The 16,913-nt window shown below is 40.4% G+C and overlaps 1 protein-coding gene across 1 annotated transcript; it reads left to right on the forward strand.

Moving 5' to 3' along the window:
* Positions 1 to 814: 814 nt before the first annotated feature.
* fra10ac1 (FRA10A associated CGG repeat 1) lies at positions 815 to 15,478 on the forward strand. Its single transcript, XM_020082757.2, has 14 exons — positions 815 to 918; positions 1,579 to 1,658; positions 1,831 to 1,923; positions 2,168 to 2,213; positions 2,363 to 2,439; positions 2,633 to 2,716; positions 2,836 to 2,920; positions 4,019 to 4,064; positions 10,500 to 10,613; positions 12,316 to 12,358; positions 13,187 to 13,320; positions 13,493 to 13,543; positions 14,543 to 14,627; positions 15,297 to 15,478. The coding sequence occupies exons 1-14, from the start codon at positions 901 to 903 to the stop codon at positions 15,337 to 15,339; spliced, it is 999 nt and encodes a 332-aa protein (XP_019938316.1). The 5' UTR covers positions 815 to 900; the 3' UTR covers positions 15,340 to 15,478.
* The last annotated feature ends 1,435 nt before the right edge of the window (positions 15,479 to 16,913 follow it).

The following is a 16,913-nucleotide window of genomic DNA, read 5'->3' on the forward strand; positions in this document are numbered from 1 at the left end:
AATGTAATTGTGTGTGGAAAATGCCCTGTAATTATTGCTGAAAACCAATTTACCTACGCGGACAAAGAAAGAATATAATACATAAGAATTATATTGAATTAATGAAAAATATATGCATTACTGTAACCCCCTGCCCTATCATGGAGTAATGATACATGGAAAAACACAACATTGATTTTCACAAATATTTCTTCCAGGACTACAAATGTTAACAACCATCCACACTTCACTATATTAACCGTCTCTTCCTTCAGGCCTACATTGACTGCTTTGTTGGGTTCAGTGGGTTGTGGAACATGTCACCAAACACTGGACTTTTGTTCTGCACACTGGGCTGAACTTTGACCTCCTGTGACCTCCAACAACCAGAGAACTCAATTATATGGATGCAGCATAATACCCTCTTTATTTCCATCTACAGTTCAAACACCCACATGCGTCCTCACATTGTCCCTCAGGAGGAAATGAACAACATGACGCTCTATGAATCATCATTATAAAGTGTCACTGGGCCATTTCCTTTAAAATGAAATCTGTGTCTGATGTGGTTCTCGTCCTCTGATCTCTCTCCAGTAGATATTGATTATTCATTAGTTTTTGTGTTGTGATAGCAGCAGGCCCGCCAATAAATATTAAATATTAATATATAATAACTCTGATGGATGAACTGATAGAGATCTATAGAGATCCACATTAGTTTAAAATCACAACATGGCTCCTCTATTCACATTCGTGTTCAAGGATAAAAAAAACATTTTCATCTTTTCTTTGCACATTTGTCTCACTAAGCTGCATCCTGACGTCATTCCTCCGCGACGCGCCCTGCTACGTCATCAACCCGGCGACGGGCGATTTCAGTTTGTAAACATTTGGGAGGAGACAACAGCGACAGAAGGAAACATGGATGATCTGGTGAAGGTGTGTTTGTAGATATTTATTTTAAATCACGTCTAAAAGGTTTGGAAGACTGTTAGGTGTTTGTAGCGTGTTGGTTTTTAGCCAGTTAGCATGAAAGCTAAGCCTGAAGATGAGCTAGCCTCAGGTTTGCCTCTGTGACATGTTTCTCTCCTGGTTTGATTTTTACACCAACGCGACTAACAACAGGTCTAATGCTGCTGAACGTTGACTGTGTTCATAGCATCTAAAGCAAAGAGACAGGACCATGAGAAGCATCAAGGACAAAACACACAATTGACTATTTAGGATATGGTTTGAAATGATGGTCATCAGAGAGGGGTTGTCTCTTTTGGTTTATCTTGCTGTGTTTAGTTGAAGGATCCCCACATGAGAGTGCCTCTAGTCTTCCTGGACTCCTGAACATAGAAATACAATACAGATGTAGAAAGTGAGGGCTCCGTGTGTGCAGCAGATAACAGTGGTGATTTTATAAAACCGTTTCCATTAGACAGTGGTACTCTACCTGCTGCTTCTGAAGTTTTAGGTGTCACAGTCCAGCTAATGTTATGCTATTTGAAATGTGTCTCATTCTGCAGGCAGGTACGTTTGTGTGTGTAATTGAATCGCGTTTGATCAGATGTAAAATCCCATCAACACAAATGAGTTCCTGCGTTTCCTCAGGTGCACGGAGCTGGTGGCTATGACTCGGACTTCAGTGATGATGATGGACAGGGAGAGTCCTCAGACAGAGGCCTCAAAAGGTACAAGTAATGGTGATCGCACAACACGATTTTACAGTGGAGCGGGAGGCTGATATTGTGATGAAAGATTAAAGTACTTATTCTAGCATTGTCTCCAGTTAAAATCAGACTTGTGGGTAGACAGCCTCATCATCTAACACAAGTTTTTCGCCTTTATTTCTTCTCTTGTCAGGAAAAGTGAAGAGGAAATCTTACAGAAGCCATTCCAGAAAGGTCGTCGCTCCAAGGTGGCTCACCGGAGTTTACACTCTAATGAGCTGGACAGGTATTGTACACTCAGTCACCAAATATGATATAAACACATTGTGATCATCAGGTCTAGTAATATATAAGAGCTTTCTATATTTAAATGAAGTCATTCATTCAAATTAAACTTTTAGTCTGTGTGTACATGATGAATGACCAAATTGAAAATAAAAAAAGGACAGTGTTATTTTTGTATTTTAGTTTGACAACAAAATATGCTGTAAAAATTAGAGATAACTATTCTTCTTTTTCCTGTTTTTCAGAGAGGAGGCCAGGAACAGAAGAGCCCACCTGATATCAATGAATGCTGTATCCTTTTTTTTATTCACATATATATATTTTCTGTTTTTGTTAAGATCTTTGAAATGATAAAAAAGAACGATAATTATCGACAAAAAACTAAGTTTTTGCAGAAGTTAACATTCAAAGAGGGACTGACCTTAAGCAGATTTCACCAGTTTGAGCGACATAAGAAGTTTGTAGGTGACTACATACTCTATTATGGAGGAAAGATGACAGACCTGAAACGCTCTGTGTAAGTACTGTATCTCACAATCAAGTTTGACAGGTCCGTCTTCTCCGTCTGAAACAAATGAGAAAATAAGGAACAATAACAGATCATTACAAACGCATTGTTTTCACCTAATTATATACTTGATTCACGAGCAGTCATTTCATCATCATCAATCCTCTTATTTGTGATTTTAAGCATTTTATTTAACTTTCAGAGCTAAAGACAAAACAGATCATGATGTGCTGCGTGAGAATCATCGCTTCCTCTGGAGGGACGAGGACGAGGACGACATGACATGGTGATCATACATTGTCAAACTAGTAATAGAGGCTACTTTAACATTCGGTCTGCTTTTAGTTATTCATCTATTCTGAATTAGCATCTTCCAATCTTACTGCTGGTCTTATTCTGTTCCAGGGAACAAGAACTCGCCAAGAAGTATTATGACAAGCTGTTTAAAGAGTACTGCATAGCTGATCTCAGCAGATACAAGGAAAATAAGGTAGGATAAATGGAGACATTGATTACACTGTTTAAAATGAGAAACATGGTAGCAGAGGGTTATGTTAATTTAAAACAACTTTAAAAAATGGGACCTTATCACATCAGTAAAATGCTGAAATAAAACAACTGTTTAAAACAAGAAAGTATAGGATGTTGTAGCTTCTATGTGTCTACATAATAATAACAGTATCGTAAATTCAATATAATTACTATATCAATGTAATTAATATTCTGCTGATACAGAATACACTGTTCTTGTATCTGTTTGGGACTTCCAGTTACTCCCCTGTGTAAACTGAACTGTTGGCAGCTGCAGAGGAAAAAAAAAAGCTAAAGTGAAGCATCAATTCTCATAAAGTGACATTAAGTTACTACACTTACAAAATGTACTGAAAGAAAATAATATAGTGACCTTCGACACTTCAGTCCATGATACCACTGCCAGGACTTGGCAGGAGGATCCATTTTGGCACTGTGCTCCAAAATGACACTAATTGCCCCAGTGGTGGTGCCATGAGTTAAGGGAAAAATGTCATAACTCAGACACTAATATCCACCACAGGTCCATTTTAGATATGAGTTAGAATTATGATGTGGTTTGGCACTGAGCTCTGTCTCTAGTGACCACCTTCAGTGACTCATTCTGACAGTATGTTAAACCCCAGGACAATGTGCTTTCAGCTCGATCACTGTACTGTTATCTCTGATGATGCTCTATTGAAATATCCTTTAAACTCATGTGATATCTCAGGTTGTGATGGTGACAGACTTTTTGATTGCTCGGTGTCACATAATACTCAGATTGATAAAAAGTGATTAAAGGCCACTATAGACAGAAGTGAGAGTCAACAGCTCTGATGCTGTCAGGTCCAGTTGTCTCCAAAGTTAAATATTCAGATTTTCCTAATTATTTCAAATGCAGTGATCAGTGGCATCAGTCTCACGGGTTTAGACAGGTAACAGTTAAATAAAGTGTGACTGTAGAAACAGAAGAATCCACTGGCAGTGACTGTGAAAACTGTGATCTGCATTGTGCGGTTATTTTATTGTGATTTTTCTAACTCATATGGATCTTTTTTTAATTTGTACCCAACAGTTTGGATTTCGTTGGCGGACTGAGAATGAAGTCGTCTCTGGCAAAGGTATGGCATAGCCCAGTGTGACTTTAAATTTTAAACTTATACATTTCTATATGTTTTACACTATGCAGTATAATATACACATTCAATAGTTTGTTTTAACTAGAGAAACCATGCAAACATTATTTTTATATATTATGTAACATGCTGACACAGAAAAGTGTCAAAAATTAAGCACACTCAAACTAAACAGAATAAGTATGCTGTGAATTCTCTGTTACAGTGCTCACAGATGATGCTCACAGGTTTGAAATATGGAAAATAAATTATAGATGAGAGTTCTTTAATAATATTAATATAAATATTTCACCAATTTTAAGAAAAACATTTAGCTTTCTGTTTGTGAGGTTTGCTGTGACATTCAAATCTTGCAGTTTGATGGGAAATCTGATTTTACAAGTACTTAAAGCTTATTTGAGCTTGACTGAGGCCTGAGGCTTGACTCATGCCCACAAAACAGTTCACACCCATTTCCACTGGATGGCGACAGAGATAAAGAAAAATAACAGCGAGCCATAAGGAAAAACAAAACAGCAGTTCACCGTGCAACACACAGAGGATACAGCTATTTTACAATTATGCTCCTTTCACCTTTCAAATGTTTGTGACCTTTCTGCTAAATATTGGTTTATTTGACTATTCACCATTCAATAATCGATTCCTCAGATGATTCAAACAAATGGAGCCTCCCACACACCTCATTTTTCCACCTCATTCTACCTTTGCACCTGGACAGTTCGGCAGCGCTTTGATGATCACAGTCTATTAGTTGTTCATGATTAGCACAACACCTCCTCTCTGTCTGCTCCTTCCTACGTGTGAAAGTAACATACATTTATAGAAGGGACAGCATCCTTAACTCACAGAGGGTAAACCATGACCTGCCTTAAACCCCCCTGCCCCACTCTCACACACACATGCATTCACAAGCCCCTTTACCCTAACCTTAACTTAAACCTCATTGTAACCATAACACTGCCATTAAGTTTTAACCCCCAAGTAATGCCAAAATGTGATTTCAAATGTGCACACACTCACACACACTCTGTGCCTCATTTCTTAGACACTGACTGGAAGAGGATATTCCCTGGCCCTGAGACACCTTAACCATTTCATCTAAATACCTGAACATAAGCCTAATTCTAACCATTACATTAAAACCAAGTTTGAACCCTCAAACAATAATTTGTAGGTGCATGTCAGAAAATGAGGACCGGACAAAATAAACTCACTTTCCCAAAATGTCCATGTTAAGTGGTCTAACACAAATTTTAAAATCATTTTACATCAACAAACCTTCACAAACATACACAGAATGTCTGAGAAAGCTGACTAAGCCAATATATTGTTCCAGATTAAGACTGGGTAATCCTGATCTCTGACAGTTCATTCTCTGTGGCAATACTCTCACAGGAAGTGGGATTAGATCAGGTCAGAGGTACTTCAGCTGTCACATCTGTGATTTCTGTACATAAAGATACACCTCTTAAGCACTATTTAGAGTTTAGGACACTGATCACTCATTCAGAGGAGGAGAAATCACTTTTTGTTTGAAGTTAAAGATGGAACAGATTCAAAAGGACTTGGGTTTTATTTGATTATAAGGCTGATAAAGATTCAATTACAGGCACTTTCCTGCAAAATCTGCACAAACTGTTGATGAATAGTCACCAGGAAATCTTGTTGTGTTGTTTAGTTCCACCTGCATTACGTGTTTCCAGTCCAGCCTCAGGTGCCGAGGTTGTTAGGTGGCCAGACTTGACTTCTGCTTAAATTAGACAGCACCAAACTTTTCCTAATTGAACTGATCCTGCAGCTGCTTTTAAGAGACATTGCTCCTCCAGTCGGCCACGGACACCTTTTTGGAAATCATCCTCTTAGCATTTCCTGCTCTCTGTGCGCTTTAGGTCATGTTGGTATTAGGTAATGCTGACTACTCCTCACCCAATCAGAGGGATTACAGAAAGCACCGACCTTCCATGGCCACAGTGTGATATGGGATGTAGGAGTGTGCGGTGGCAGAAGTTTTCCTTCTGTCTTCTTTTACGGTGAAAAGATTATGTTCTTATGTCCAAGAACACAAGAGCAGGGTCACATCTTCCTTCTCCAGGATTTCTACAGCTTAAGGAATTCTTTTCCTTCGTACTCATCCTCACCCCCGAACATTAATACCTCTCACTTGAATTCTTCCACTTGTGCACGAGGAAAGACCAGAAAGATCTCCTATGATCAGACCTTAAAGGTGGAATTTCTTCTCAATATGTTTTACTCTGTTTGGCCAGATCTATCATCTTTGCACACAATAAAATGTGAGATGGGATTTTGCAGAATGTGAAATTCCTTATTGAGTGAGTATATCAGAGTTTGAATATGTCTTCAGTATCTTGCGGCAGATGTATGTATACGTGGTTTAAGATGACTTTGAACGAAGGCACATCTCTCCAAGTCATGTTTTCCTGCGGGCTTCTTCTCTGGTATAAATTGAGCTGTCAGGAGGAGGTCAGAGGCCAAAGGTAGTCGAGGCTGGGCTTGTGTTTGGTGGGCCTCCTGTCAGAGTCAATGGAGTATCAAAGGTCTTTGCTTATATAACTTTCCTGTCTCTTAAAAAAAGGGATTTTACACACTTGCATTTAGATTAGAGTTTGAAACAGCACCGGTACCCTCTCCAATTTGAGATTCTAGCTGTCTAATCCCACCTTCACTCAACCATAGGACTCACTTGTCAGGCTTATATACAGTTTAGTCCACTAACAATTGACAGAGTTTAACTATTGTCACATCTTGTTACATCCTGGCAGTTTCCCTTAACCTTCTGTTTTAAGTAAAAAGAAAGTGAGAGGCAACCGTTCATTTGATTTGAATGGCTGTGTTAACCTGGCCTGGCTTTCAACATCTGCAGGGTTTGTACTTTGTAAGAATATCCTGCTGGGCTCTGTTTTGACATCAGCTTCAGCTTTAACAAAACTTACTCCCAAAAATTAACCAAGTGAGTCATTTTCGAGTGTTAAGGGGCCTACAGACTGTGAGATTTCAGCAATTTACAGGTTTATTGTGAATTACACTGTGGCCCCACACACACCTGGTATTAACATGTGGCCCGTTGTGCGTCTCATTGTCGTATCTCATCTCCCTGCTCTATACAAACAAATACGTACGTCATTTCTGTTCACGAAGACCAAGTTACGTTGTTTTTACTGTGACCACAAGTGATGACGCTGATGACACCTGCTGCGGACCACCGTCTTGGAAACACGCCCAAAGATATTCCAACGTTTCTTTCACGTTGGTCATGGAAAACCCAAAATCGCACACTGTATTGCTGCCTACAGAAGTGACAGCTCATTAGCACACAGCCTGAAAAGCTTTCAGACTCTAACAAAGCAATTTCAAGTGTCTCTGTATTATTAGTATTTGTCAGTGCTAAATAGAGGCAGAGACAGACACTGTGTGAAGCATAATCTGAGTGGCGTGCAATGCTCTTTAGTTTACTTCGCTGACAGGATGCTGTAGGGTAAATAAAAAGTTGTGAAATAAAACGAGTGTGGAACTCCAGGTCAGCCGTCTGGACTGCTTGTCAATGTGAAGGACCGATATAAAAAGTCTAAAGAGTCTGATCCCGAGTCAGAGGTGGGACTATGTGGTTGGAGAAGCAGCCCTTTGGTTGCCATTTACATTCCCACCATTCGAAAAGTTTGCCCGGGGGCAGTGAGTGTTAATCTACCCACAGGCCGAGAATTAATTAAAGGTGCTCAACCACTGCAGGAAGGCGGGGTGGTGAGTGGCGGCGAAGCGGCACTGAATTCTCAAGCTCAGTAACTTTAACATGGATGAAGCCGTCTGACAGACTTCAACGTCGGGGCGCAGGAGAAAATCTATGATTTGGGCCACCTAGTTAAAGGATGGGGCTGGCACTGATCACTTGTATTGATTAATCTCCACCTCAGAGCAGAGCCTCGTCGTTTTATACTCTAGCTGCTCCTCACTGGCCCGCAGTGGAAACTGATTAGTGGACGTGGCAGCTTTGTGATAGGAAGCCGTTCTTAAAGGAAGAGTTCAACATTTTTAAGAATGAACTTATTCACTCTCTTCCTGAATGTTCTATGGGACAGAGACGGGTTCATTTCCCTATTTCTACCCAGTAAGCTTTGCTCACTGGCTTCATGCAGAGACATGAAAGTGGTATTGATCTTCTCATGGATTGGTGGAAAAAAATCGAACTTGCTTAAGCTGTCTAATATTCCTTTTAAGTAAGATTGTTTTTTAAATGGTTTCAGAAATATCATCATTTATTAATAATAATATTCAACTTGACATTTTTGACCTGACAGTAATGTCTTAGTCACAAAACCCAAATAACTTTAATTAGCAATATTCTGTTTATTTGTGAACTTTAGACAATTATTCAAGTTTGAAAGAGCAGAGGTCGACGCCCTGAAACAGCCATCTGTCCTGCGGTGTGTCCCTCCTGATCTGAGGCTGCTGACCGGGGAGCATTAGTAACCATTGACGCAGGAGGACAGGAGTTCCCTTCCTTATCAGGGTTACTCAGCCAGCCTGGTGCCAGCTCTTTCCATGGAGCACGTGAGGCTCACTGGATGTGTGAGGATACCCTTGTACTTGTCAACAAAAAACTGTAGCAGGACTTTCAACAAAGGAAAATAATATTTTTGTGTGGCACTCTTTTGATAGTTTGCCTTCTGACTAAAAGTGTCCCTATTATCCTTCATGCAGCAAACGGGCAGGAAACTATCAGAATTAAGCAAAGAATTATTTCCTGACTTTGATTATGTTTAGTTTCTGACATTTATTACATCAAAGACGTTGCCTAGTAACAGGCTTCCATTGACTGGGCTCTGCCAGTGTGGTGGGTCAGACACATTCACTCTCTCTTTGTTGTAACCTTCATATACATCATATTCTTTTATATTTAAAACTGACTGTCTCTCTGCAGCAGCAGCAGCAGCAGCAAGGGTATTCAGCACCTTGTTCAAGGGCGCTCGGTTTTATGTAGGCAAGGCACAAGCTTTTACCTCCTTTCATTACAGATAAAAGCTAGTGTGTGTAGACAGAGTGGATGTATTTGATTGATTTGTGTGTGTGTGTGTGTCTGAGAGAGAGAGAGAGAGTGTGTGAGAGTGATGGAGAGAGTAAGATGTCATGGGAGGACTCCAGTGCCATAGTCATTGATGTCACTGATGATGGTGAAGACGGGACAGGATTCTCTCAGGTGTCTGAGCTCTGGTCACCTCTCATGCGTCACACTAGCACGTAGTTTGGAAGGTGGCCTCGTTCCAAGGCAAACCCATGCAGTAAGTCCTAAAGGACTTAAAGGGATATGCTGGTATTTCCAATTAACCTTTACTGATGACGATTTAAGTATTTTTTTTAACGTGGGAAGGTGAACAAACAACAAACATTTTAAGCCATTGCTCAATTTCTTAATTATGTTATTCACCCATGCTATAGGTGTGACTCATGCATGGCAATGATGGACAATTGATCAGTCCTCCACTTTCGTCCAGACTGGAATATTCATTAGCTATCAGATGGACTGACATGAAATTAAGCTTGTGTTTCCTAAGTAAGGAAAACTATTTAGAGACATTAATTTATTGATGCAGTTAATCTGAATTTTTTTTTTTTTAATTGTTTGGAAGCAGTTATAAACTATATACAGAGTCATTTGGTCATGGTAAAAGTCAGTGGTTATGCATTAGGCAATAGTAATGAAATTGAAATCTTAAATGTGTGGTGTCTACTGGGGATTCTACTTTAGAGTCGCATTGGCACACTGTTACCGTCGCTATTTATTTACAAGTGTTTCATCTGTTGAATATTTGGTTTGATTAGAACATCAGGCCCTCCTGAATAAACCCAATCCCAAACATGGCCGGAGCCAGGAGTGTCTTTTTTACCTGACCACATAGGACCTTAATCTAATGCTGCACACGAAGGGGAAGTCTGCCTCATGGCCCAAGTGGCCCGGAGCCACGACAGCTGGCGTCACTTCGCCCGAATATTTAAAGAGTCTGGATCTTAGGCAGGTGAGGGCCAGCATCACTTTCCCTCTTGTTCCTCTGCCAAGAGTGGACTGCTCTGACGCACGCGCTCCCTCTGCTACAATCTGGAGGAACCCCGGAGACCAGATCAATTCCAATGTAAGCTCCTCTTGGGATAATAGGCAGGCTGTGCAACGGCTGGAGGGAGACCTGAGGAGATGAGTGGAGGTGAAGAAAGAGAGATGAGTAGGAGCAGTGGGATGAAGCCGAAGGGGTGGGGTTTGAGGGACAGCTGTAGGGTTAGGCCATTGCCTGACAGAAACTGAAGTGTTAAAAGATTTATAATCTGAATTCCAATCCTGAAATAGAACATTTAGTTCAGCAACGCTTTATGTTTTACGTTTTATGTGTAAAGTACATGTTCTGTCTGGTTTTGCAGGTCAGTTCCAGTGTGGAAACAAACGCTGTGAGAAGCAGGAAGGCATGAAAAGCTGGGAGGTGAATTTTGCTTATGTGGAACACAGCGAGAAGAGGAATGCATTGGTCAAACTCAGTAAGATGAAAAAAAAAAAAAAAAAAGACTCAGGTCATTCCCTAGAGAAAGCTGTGTTTGTTTTTATGCATATAAGCATGTGAGTGTGTGTGTGTGTGTGTGTGTGTGTGTGTGTGTGTGTGTGTGGCTTTGGCCTGATGGGGTTTCCTGTCTGAGACCCGGCTCATAATAATCCTCCTTCAGGTATCATACTGCAGAAAATCCTGTTAGAATAATTACCGTAATTGGAGGACCCACCAGTCATACTCAACTCAGTCAAGCAGGAAATGACAGGCTCTTTTCACAAACTAGTTCAACAGGTCACATCCAGACATGTTGTTTCTCCTCATTAACAAAAAAATATTCACAGCTTGCACTAATCCTTAATCCATGTTTTGACAGTAATGAAACGTGACCTGGCAACCCAAGAGCATGAAGTCGGTTGGGTGCAGAAGAAAAATGAAATTAATCCAAATGATGTTGTGCTGATTTCATCAATATGAGTTAATGCATAACTCTCAAAAGTATTTTTACAAATATTTAAATCTAAATGTTGTTCATGTGACAGTGAAACAGGAGTTCCACAGGGTTCTTTCTTGGGTCCTTTTGTTTATTGGCTTATTGATTTATTTCCGTTCACACTCATTTATATCCTTTAGCAGGATAAACTGAAATTAAAACTCTGGTTTATAGGTATATAACAAATATATATATATATATATATATATATATATATATATATATATATCCCCCATCTGTCTGTAGCGCCTCTTGTCTCAACCCAAAGTGAGTTACTGAAATACTAACACCTACCCAGGTGGTGTCCAAATAGAGGAATTCAGCACATCAAGTGTCTTCTATAGACTTCAGTCTCCCAGGCCGGGTTTGCCGTCACAGAATCCCCCAGATTTAATCCAGGGATTAATCTCCAAATAGTAAAAACAAAAACAAAAGTAAAATAATCTCATTAGAGAAGACCTCATTATCTTATCTATGTCTACAACATAATGTACAGTACAACCCATACATCATACTGAGAGACTTGTCATGAGCTACTTTTATTCACATATTTTTATTGTAGCATAACAAATTTAAAATGTGTTAATTAATTGCACATTAACATGAATATTACAATTTAAATACACTTTTATAGCCTGAATCTGTTCTCACTGTAGCACTTAGTGTTAGCGATCTTTTTGGAGAATAAAACAATGATACAACATGCTTCAAAGTACATTAAAAACATTAGACATCATTCTCATCAACCCAGATTGGTTTTTATGTAACGTGTTTGGCTTAACCAGCGAGTCGAGTGTATTATTTCTCCTCACAGTGACTAGCAACAAGCGAGTAAAGACGTGTACTTCAACTTACCTGAGTTCCAATACGAAAAACTCCATGAAGGATGTCACACCCTCTTGATCTCGGTTGAATTTCTAATAAAAGAGCATTTTGTTAGCATCGATACATGGAACAATTACGATTTATACATCATAAGAAATGTTCATTGAAGTGACTTCCTCTGACTGCAGCTGTAGCTTAACTTCACGTCCTTGTTCACCAACAATACAATTAAGCTGTTCCTAAAAGTGCCAAGAATAAATGCTACAGCTCCTTGGTAATGGCTGAAACTGTGATAATAATGATAATAATGTTGGCAGTTATAAAACATTGCCACTACCAAGGATGAGCTGGTAATGATGATTCTATTTTTCTCTTTAAGGACTCTGCCCCGAATGCTCTTTCAAACTCAACTACCATCACAAGTAAGACAACCCACCTTTTACCCTTGATGCATTTCTACATGAAAAATGTAGACCCCTTTGCCCATGATGAGTGATTTTCAAGATTGTGAAAAGTGTGCACTCATCTGCTCAAAGTGGGGCAGGTCTCCACGGAGAGAGTCAGCACACATTATTTTGCAGCAGGCGAGGATTTAGAATTCAAACCACGATTCACGTCTCATGTCATGAGTATCATGATTTTTATGATAACTGCGGCTGTGGCTCGAGGCAATGTGTTTTCTGCTTGTCAGGCTGTGTGTCTCTTACCTTTGGAACATGATATCTCAGGATCGGCTGGAGGAGATTTCTACAAATTCGGCACAAAGGTTCACTTGGACTGAAGGATGAAGTGGTTAGATTTTCATGGTCGAAGGTTAAGAGTCAAAGTCACTGTGACCTCACAAAGCATGTAAATCAAGTAAAATACACCAGTCAAGTCTCTTATCCATATATTATATAACTATTACATATATTACATATATTACATTACTGCAACTTAACCCCACATCAGTAATTGTACTATCACAATGTTTTGATTTTCACAATCGGAATAATAAGTTGTGCCTGTGCTGGTTGGAGTGGGAGTATGAAATGACTCAGAAACATCCAGCGCTGCCGTTTATTCAAACTGGTCTTTTATGTTCCAGCAGACTTCATATCAAAAGCCAGAGAAAGTCTTAACGCTTTAGCCAAGATTTGTTCAAAAGCTCTGAGAGTGCCTTTGGCTGTGAGAGGTTTCATGTTGTATTTCAAGAAGTGTCTGCTTTATGTTCTGAATACAGTTTGGCCAACTTGTGATTCTACTTGTAGGAGAAAAGAGGTGAAAGCAAAGACAAAGACCGAAGGGTTATCAGAGGAGAACCAGGAGCCACCGCTGAAGAAGAGGAGGAAGAGGAAGAGGTCTTCTTCACATTCCAAGAAGCACAAACACAAGAGGCACAGAGGTAAGGCTCCTCTCAAACTGCCCCACGAACTATGGCTGTGATCATGTTAGAGGGGAGGAGTCCGAGGGAGCAACCTTGTTTACGTTTTGTTCTTGGAAATTATGTCTTTCACATTTTTATCTTGTGTTTGACGTTTTTTAATTGTTTTTATTTCACTTTTGTTTCACTGCAGATCGCTCTGCTTCTTCCAGCAGCTCAGAGGAGTCAAAGAACTCGGACAAAGGTAACATCCATAACACGCACACATGCACACACGTACCCCCCCCTTTTCAAAATACACACATTGCTGGTTTATGGTCTCCTCCCCTGGGGCCTCCAGGTCGTGACCTAACAATCCACTCTGGGAACACATTCATCAGAGAATTAGCAAAAGTCAGATTTTTCTTCTCTGCTCTCCTTCTCCTCATTCCTCAACCACAACTGTTTTCATGTCTTTTTGCCCTTCACAGAGAGCAACATGACAACATGTCTTTGCCACCCACCCCTCCTCTCCCCTGTTCTTGTTCTGTTTATTCCAAGGTCTGGGTTGGAAGGTGAAGATACAAAACAAACTTTCTCAGTCCAGAGGTTGTGTCATTGAGTTCAACAAGCATTGGAATCCATACATAAACACCCTGTTTTTTACTCTTTCTTTATCGCAGTCCTATTTATGTGAAGCAGTTGCTGTAGGTTGATTTGGAGTATATGTTGGAAATCCTAGAGTTTCATGCAGTATGTGAGCGGTTCAGGTTATGGAGGTGCTTTGACTCCTGGAAACTGAAGGTTAGGGTTTCATGGTGTGGCCAGAAAAGCTACCCCATAATTAAATTGTTAAGGGGCAAAAATTATGCTGTTGAGCCCCTGTTGACCCTCCTTCTGGCCCTAATTGTATTGTGTATGTACACTGGTGTCTTCAAGTTCAATGAAATAAAAAATATTTTGGAATTGGACCCTTTTAGGACATTATAAACTTAAGTCTGGCTCAGATACAGAGCTGCATGATGAGGTAGTAGTGAAAACTCAACACAGTGAACCAAGGCTGTTTGGGCTCCAGGATATGTATGGCTATGCATGATCAAGCTGCATTTATCATACAGACAACTAAATATATAGACTATTATACACTGTAGACCAAACATGTTCTGCCAAACATAAATCTGACCAAGCTGATAGATCTTTGGTCAGTGGTCGACCTACTTTTTCACAGAAGTCCGACTGACGCTCTCTGAAACTCTTCTCCTAGACTCTGAAGCTGAGGACCAGGCAGAGGACCAATCGGGAGGTGTCCACTGGCGAGGACCCGCCCCTGCGGTGGAGGAAAAGTCAAGGTGAGGTCTACAGCTAATGTTCATATAGGGTCATACCCAGTAAGCTCCTGTAAGACCATCAAAGACGGTCTTTTCCACTTAGCGTACAATGCTTACTGACCTTCATGCAGTATGTAGACCACTTAGATACCTCACACAGAGCCGTCCTGGACGCAGAGGAGAGTCACTTACCCTCTCTAACTTGTTAATGTCACCCATGTTGACATTTAGATTTCTGATCAGAGATATTACTGCAAAGAGCAACAGAGAGAGAGAGAGAGAGAGACGGTGTTTACTCATGCATATCTACTACACCAGAGAATCTGAGCTCAAGACAAAACAAGTTCAGTAACGCGATGACTCACTGCACTGGATAAAAGTGACTCTCGCACAGAATAAGTCGTGTTCTGTAATTCATTCAATGATAATTGTGTTTGAGTTGAATTTCATTTACAAACACAACCATTGTGGTAAACATTAAAAAAATGCTCCACATTAACAACTGCTCACCAGAATAAGGTTCTTGTTGGTTTGTTTTCTGTGTCAGTGTTGACGTTTTACTCATCTACAGGCTGAATAAAATGTAAGACATTAAAAAAAAGAGTTAGTCAGGGGCCACCTGAAGAAAGCTCGTACAGTCTGTGTCATCGACAGAAACTTACATCTCTGTGATTTTGTTTATCTCCTTAGGGAGGAGGAGTTTGACGAGTACTTTGAAGACATGTTTCTTTGACTCGGCTGGTATCAGAGGCAACCCTGCTGTGACTACACTTCCTCCTGCACCCTGCTCTCTTCCCTCGTGTGTGCAAGTAGCTTTATTTGGCTCTATGTTTCAATACTGCTACAGAAATAAACACAGTGTTTACACTGTACCTGTCAGTCTTTGATTTGCATGTCTGATAACACAACAAGATTGTCTTTAATGTCCCAATCCTGCAGTTTCACAGAAGATAAAATAATACAGATGTTGTGTCACACATTGTCTGTACATATAAACAAATACAAGTTTGTTAAAAGCATATACTCACCTATTAACAGTGGCGACACAATGCAAAGTCCTCATGACCAGCAGGAACCTGAAAGATGGCGTACCAGACTAGCTATCTGTGACCTTAGCTGCACGTTACTGTCAGATGAAATACTAACATGAACTCTGTAAGCTCTTATTCTACATAAAACAAATACATCCCCTGTTGAAGTCTGAAGCAGAGACTTTCCACATGGTCCCTCCAGCTCAGTGTGCGATCAATACACTCAGCACTGATGTACGAGGAGCAGACCACTGTGGAAAACCACCGGCCTGAGGTCGCCTGCTGCCTTCAGGTAAAACACCTCAGGCTTCCTCACATTTAGAACAAGATGGTTAGTGTCTCAGCTCAGAACAAGTCTCTTGATTTCAGAGCTGATGGACCTCTGTCTCTGTGCATCAGGCCCAGGATGGTTGATCACCTGGTAATAACTTGGTTTTCATGGTCTAGATGATAGCCCTGAGGGACACCGGTACTGATTGACGTGGGCGTTGAGGGGGTCGTGTCAACCCTAGCATGCTGAGTGTGACGTTAAAGAGGAATATTATTATTAAATAAAACAGGTTTATGCTCATGGGTTTCATGGGTTGTAATGATGCATCGATCTCTTGCTCAAGAAACGACACCAGGATTATCTCTGTACATGTTGTCTTTTAAGGGACAGGTGCAATTATTGATTTCTTCCAGAGGGTGGGGATGGTGTGCAAGTCAACAGTTTTTGTTTTTTGGAAGATGGGTCGCCATGGTGATGTCAGCTCCTCTGCATGTTTTGAGGAGAATATGAAGAGACGCCATCTGGCTCTGCAGACTCTTAGTGCGGGTGTGCTTAAAAAGTGATTGGACCTTTTAAGGGTCGATCGCCAAACAAGAAATCCTGCATGAGAGATTGTCTGTTAAAAAGCTTGGAACTCAAAAATCAGTCACTAGATTTGCTTTTTACAGGTCATCAGGGACTGTTTTTTAATATGCAGTCATATTAGCCTGCCCTTACAATGTCCCACAGAGTTTTGTGTTCGTTGCAGAAAAGTTTAGTTTGGTAATCTCCTTATGTCTCCTCCTTGCAGCTCTAAGCCTGAGGTTAAGCTCCACATTTTTCACTTTTTCTTTTTTGACATTGATGCTTAAGTTCCCTAAGTTTTGTTGTAAGGGTGCATTATTATTTTCTTTCTGAGGAATCACGTCCACACAAAACCAGACTCCTTTGGGAGACTCACCTGTCACTAATTCAAACCTTTACAGTCTTTGTTTGTGGTTTTCTACACCTAAAGGGATTCTATGT

This window comes from Paralichthys olivaceus, chromosome 21, assembly GCF_024713975.1.
Source record: "Paralichthys olivaceus isolate ysfri-2021 chromosome 21, ASM2471397v2, whole genome shotgun sequence".
NCBI lineage: Eukaryota > Metazoa > Chordata > Actinopteri > Pleuronectiformes > Paralichthyidae > Paralichthys > Paralichthys olivaceus.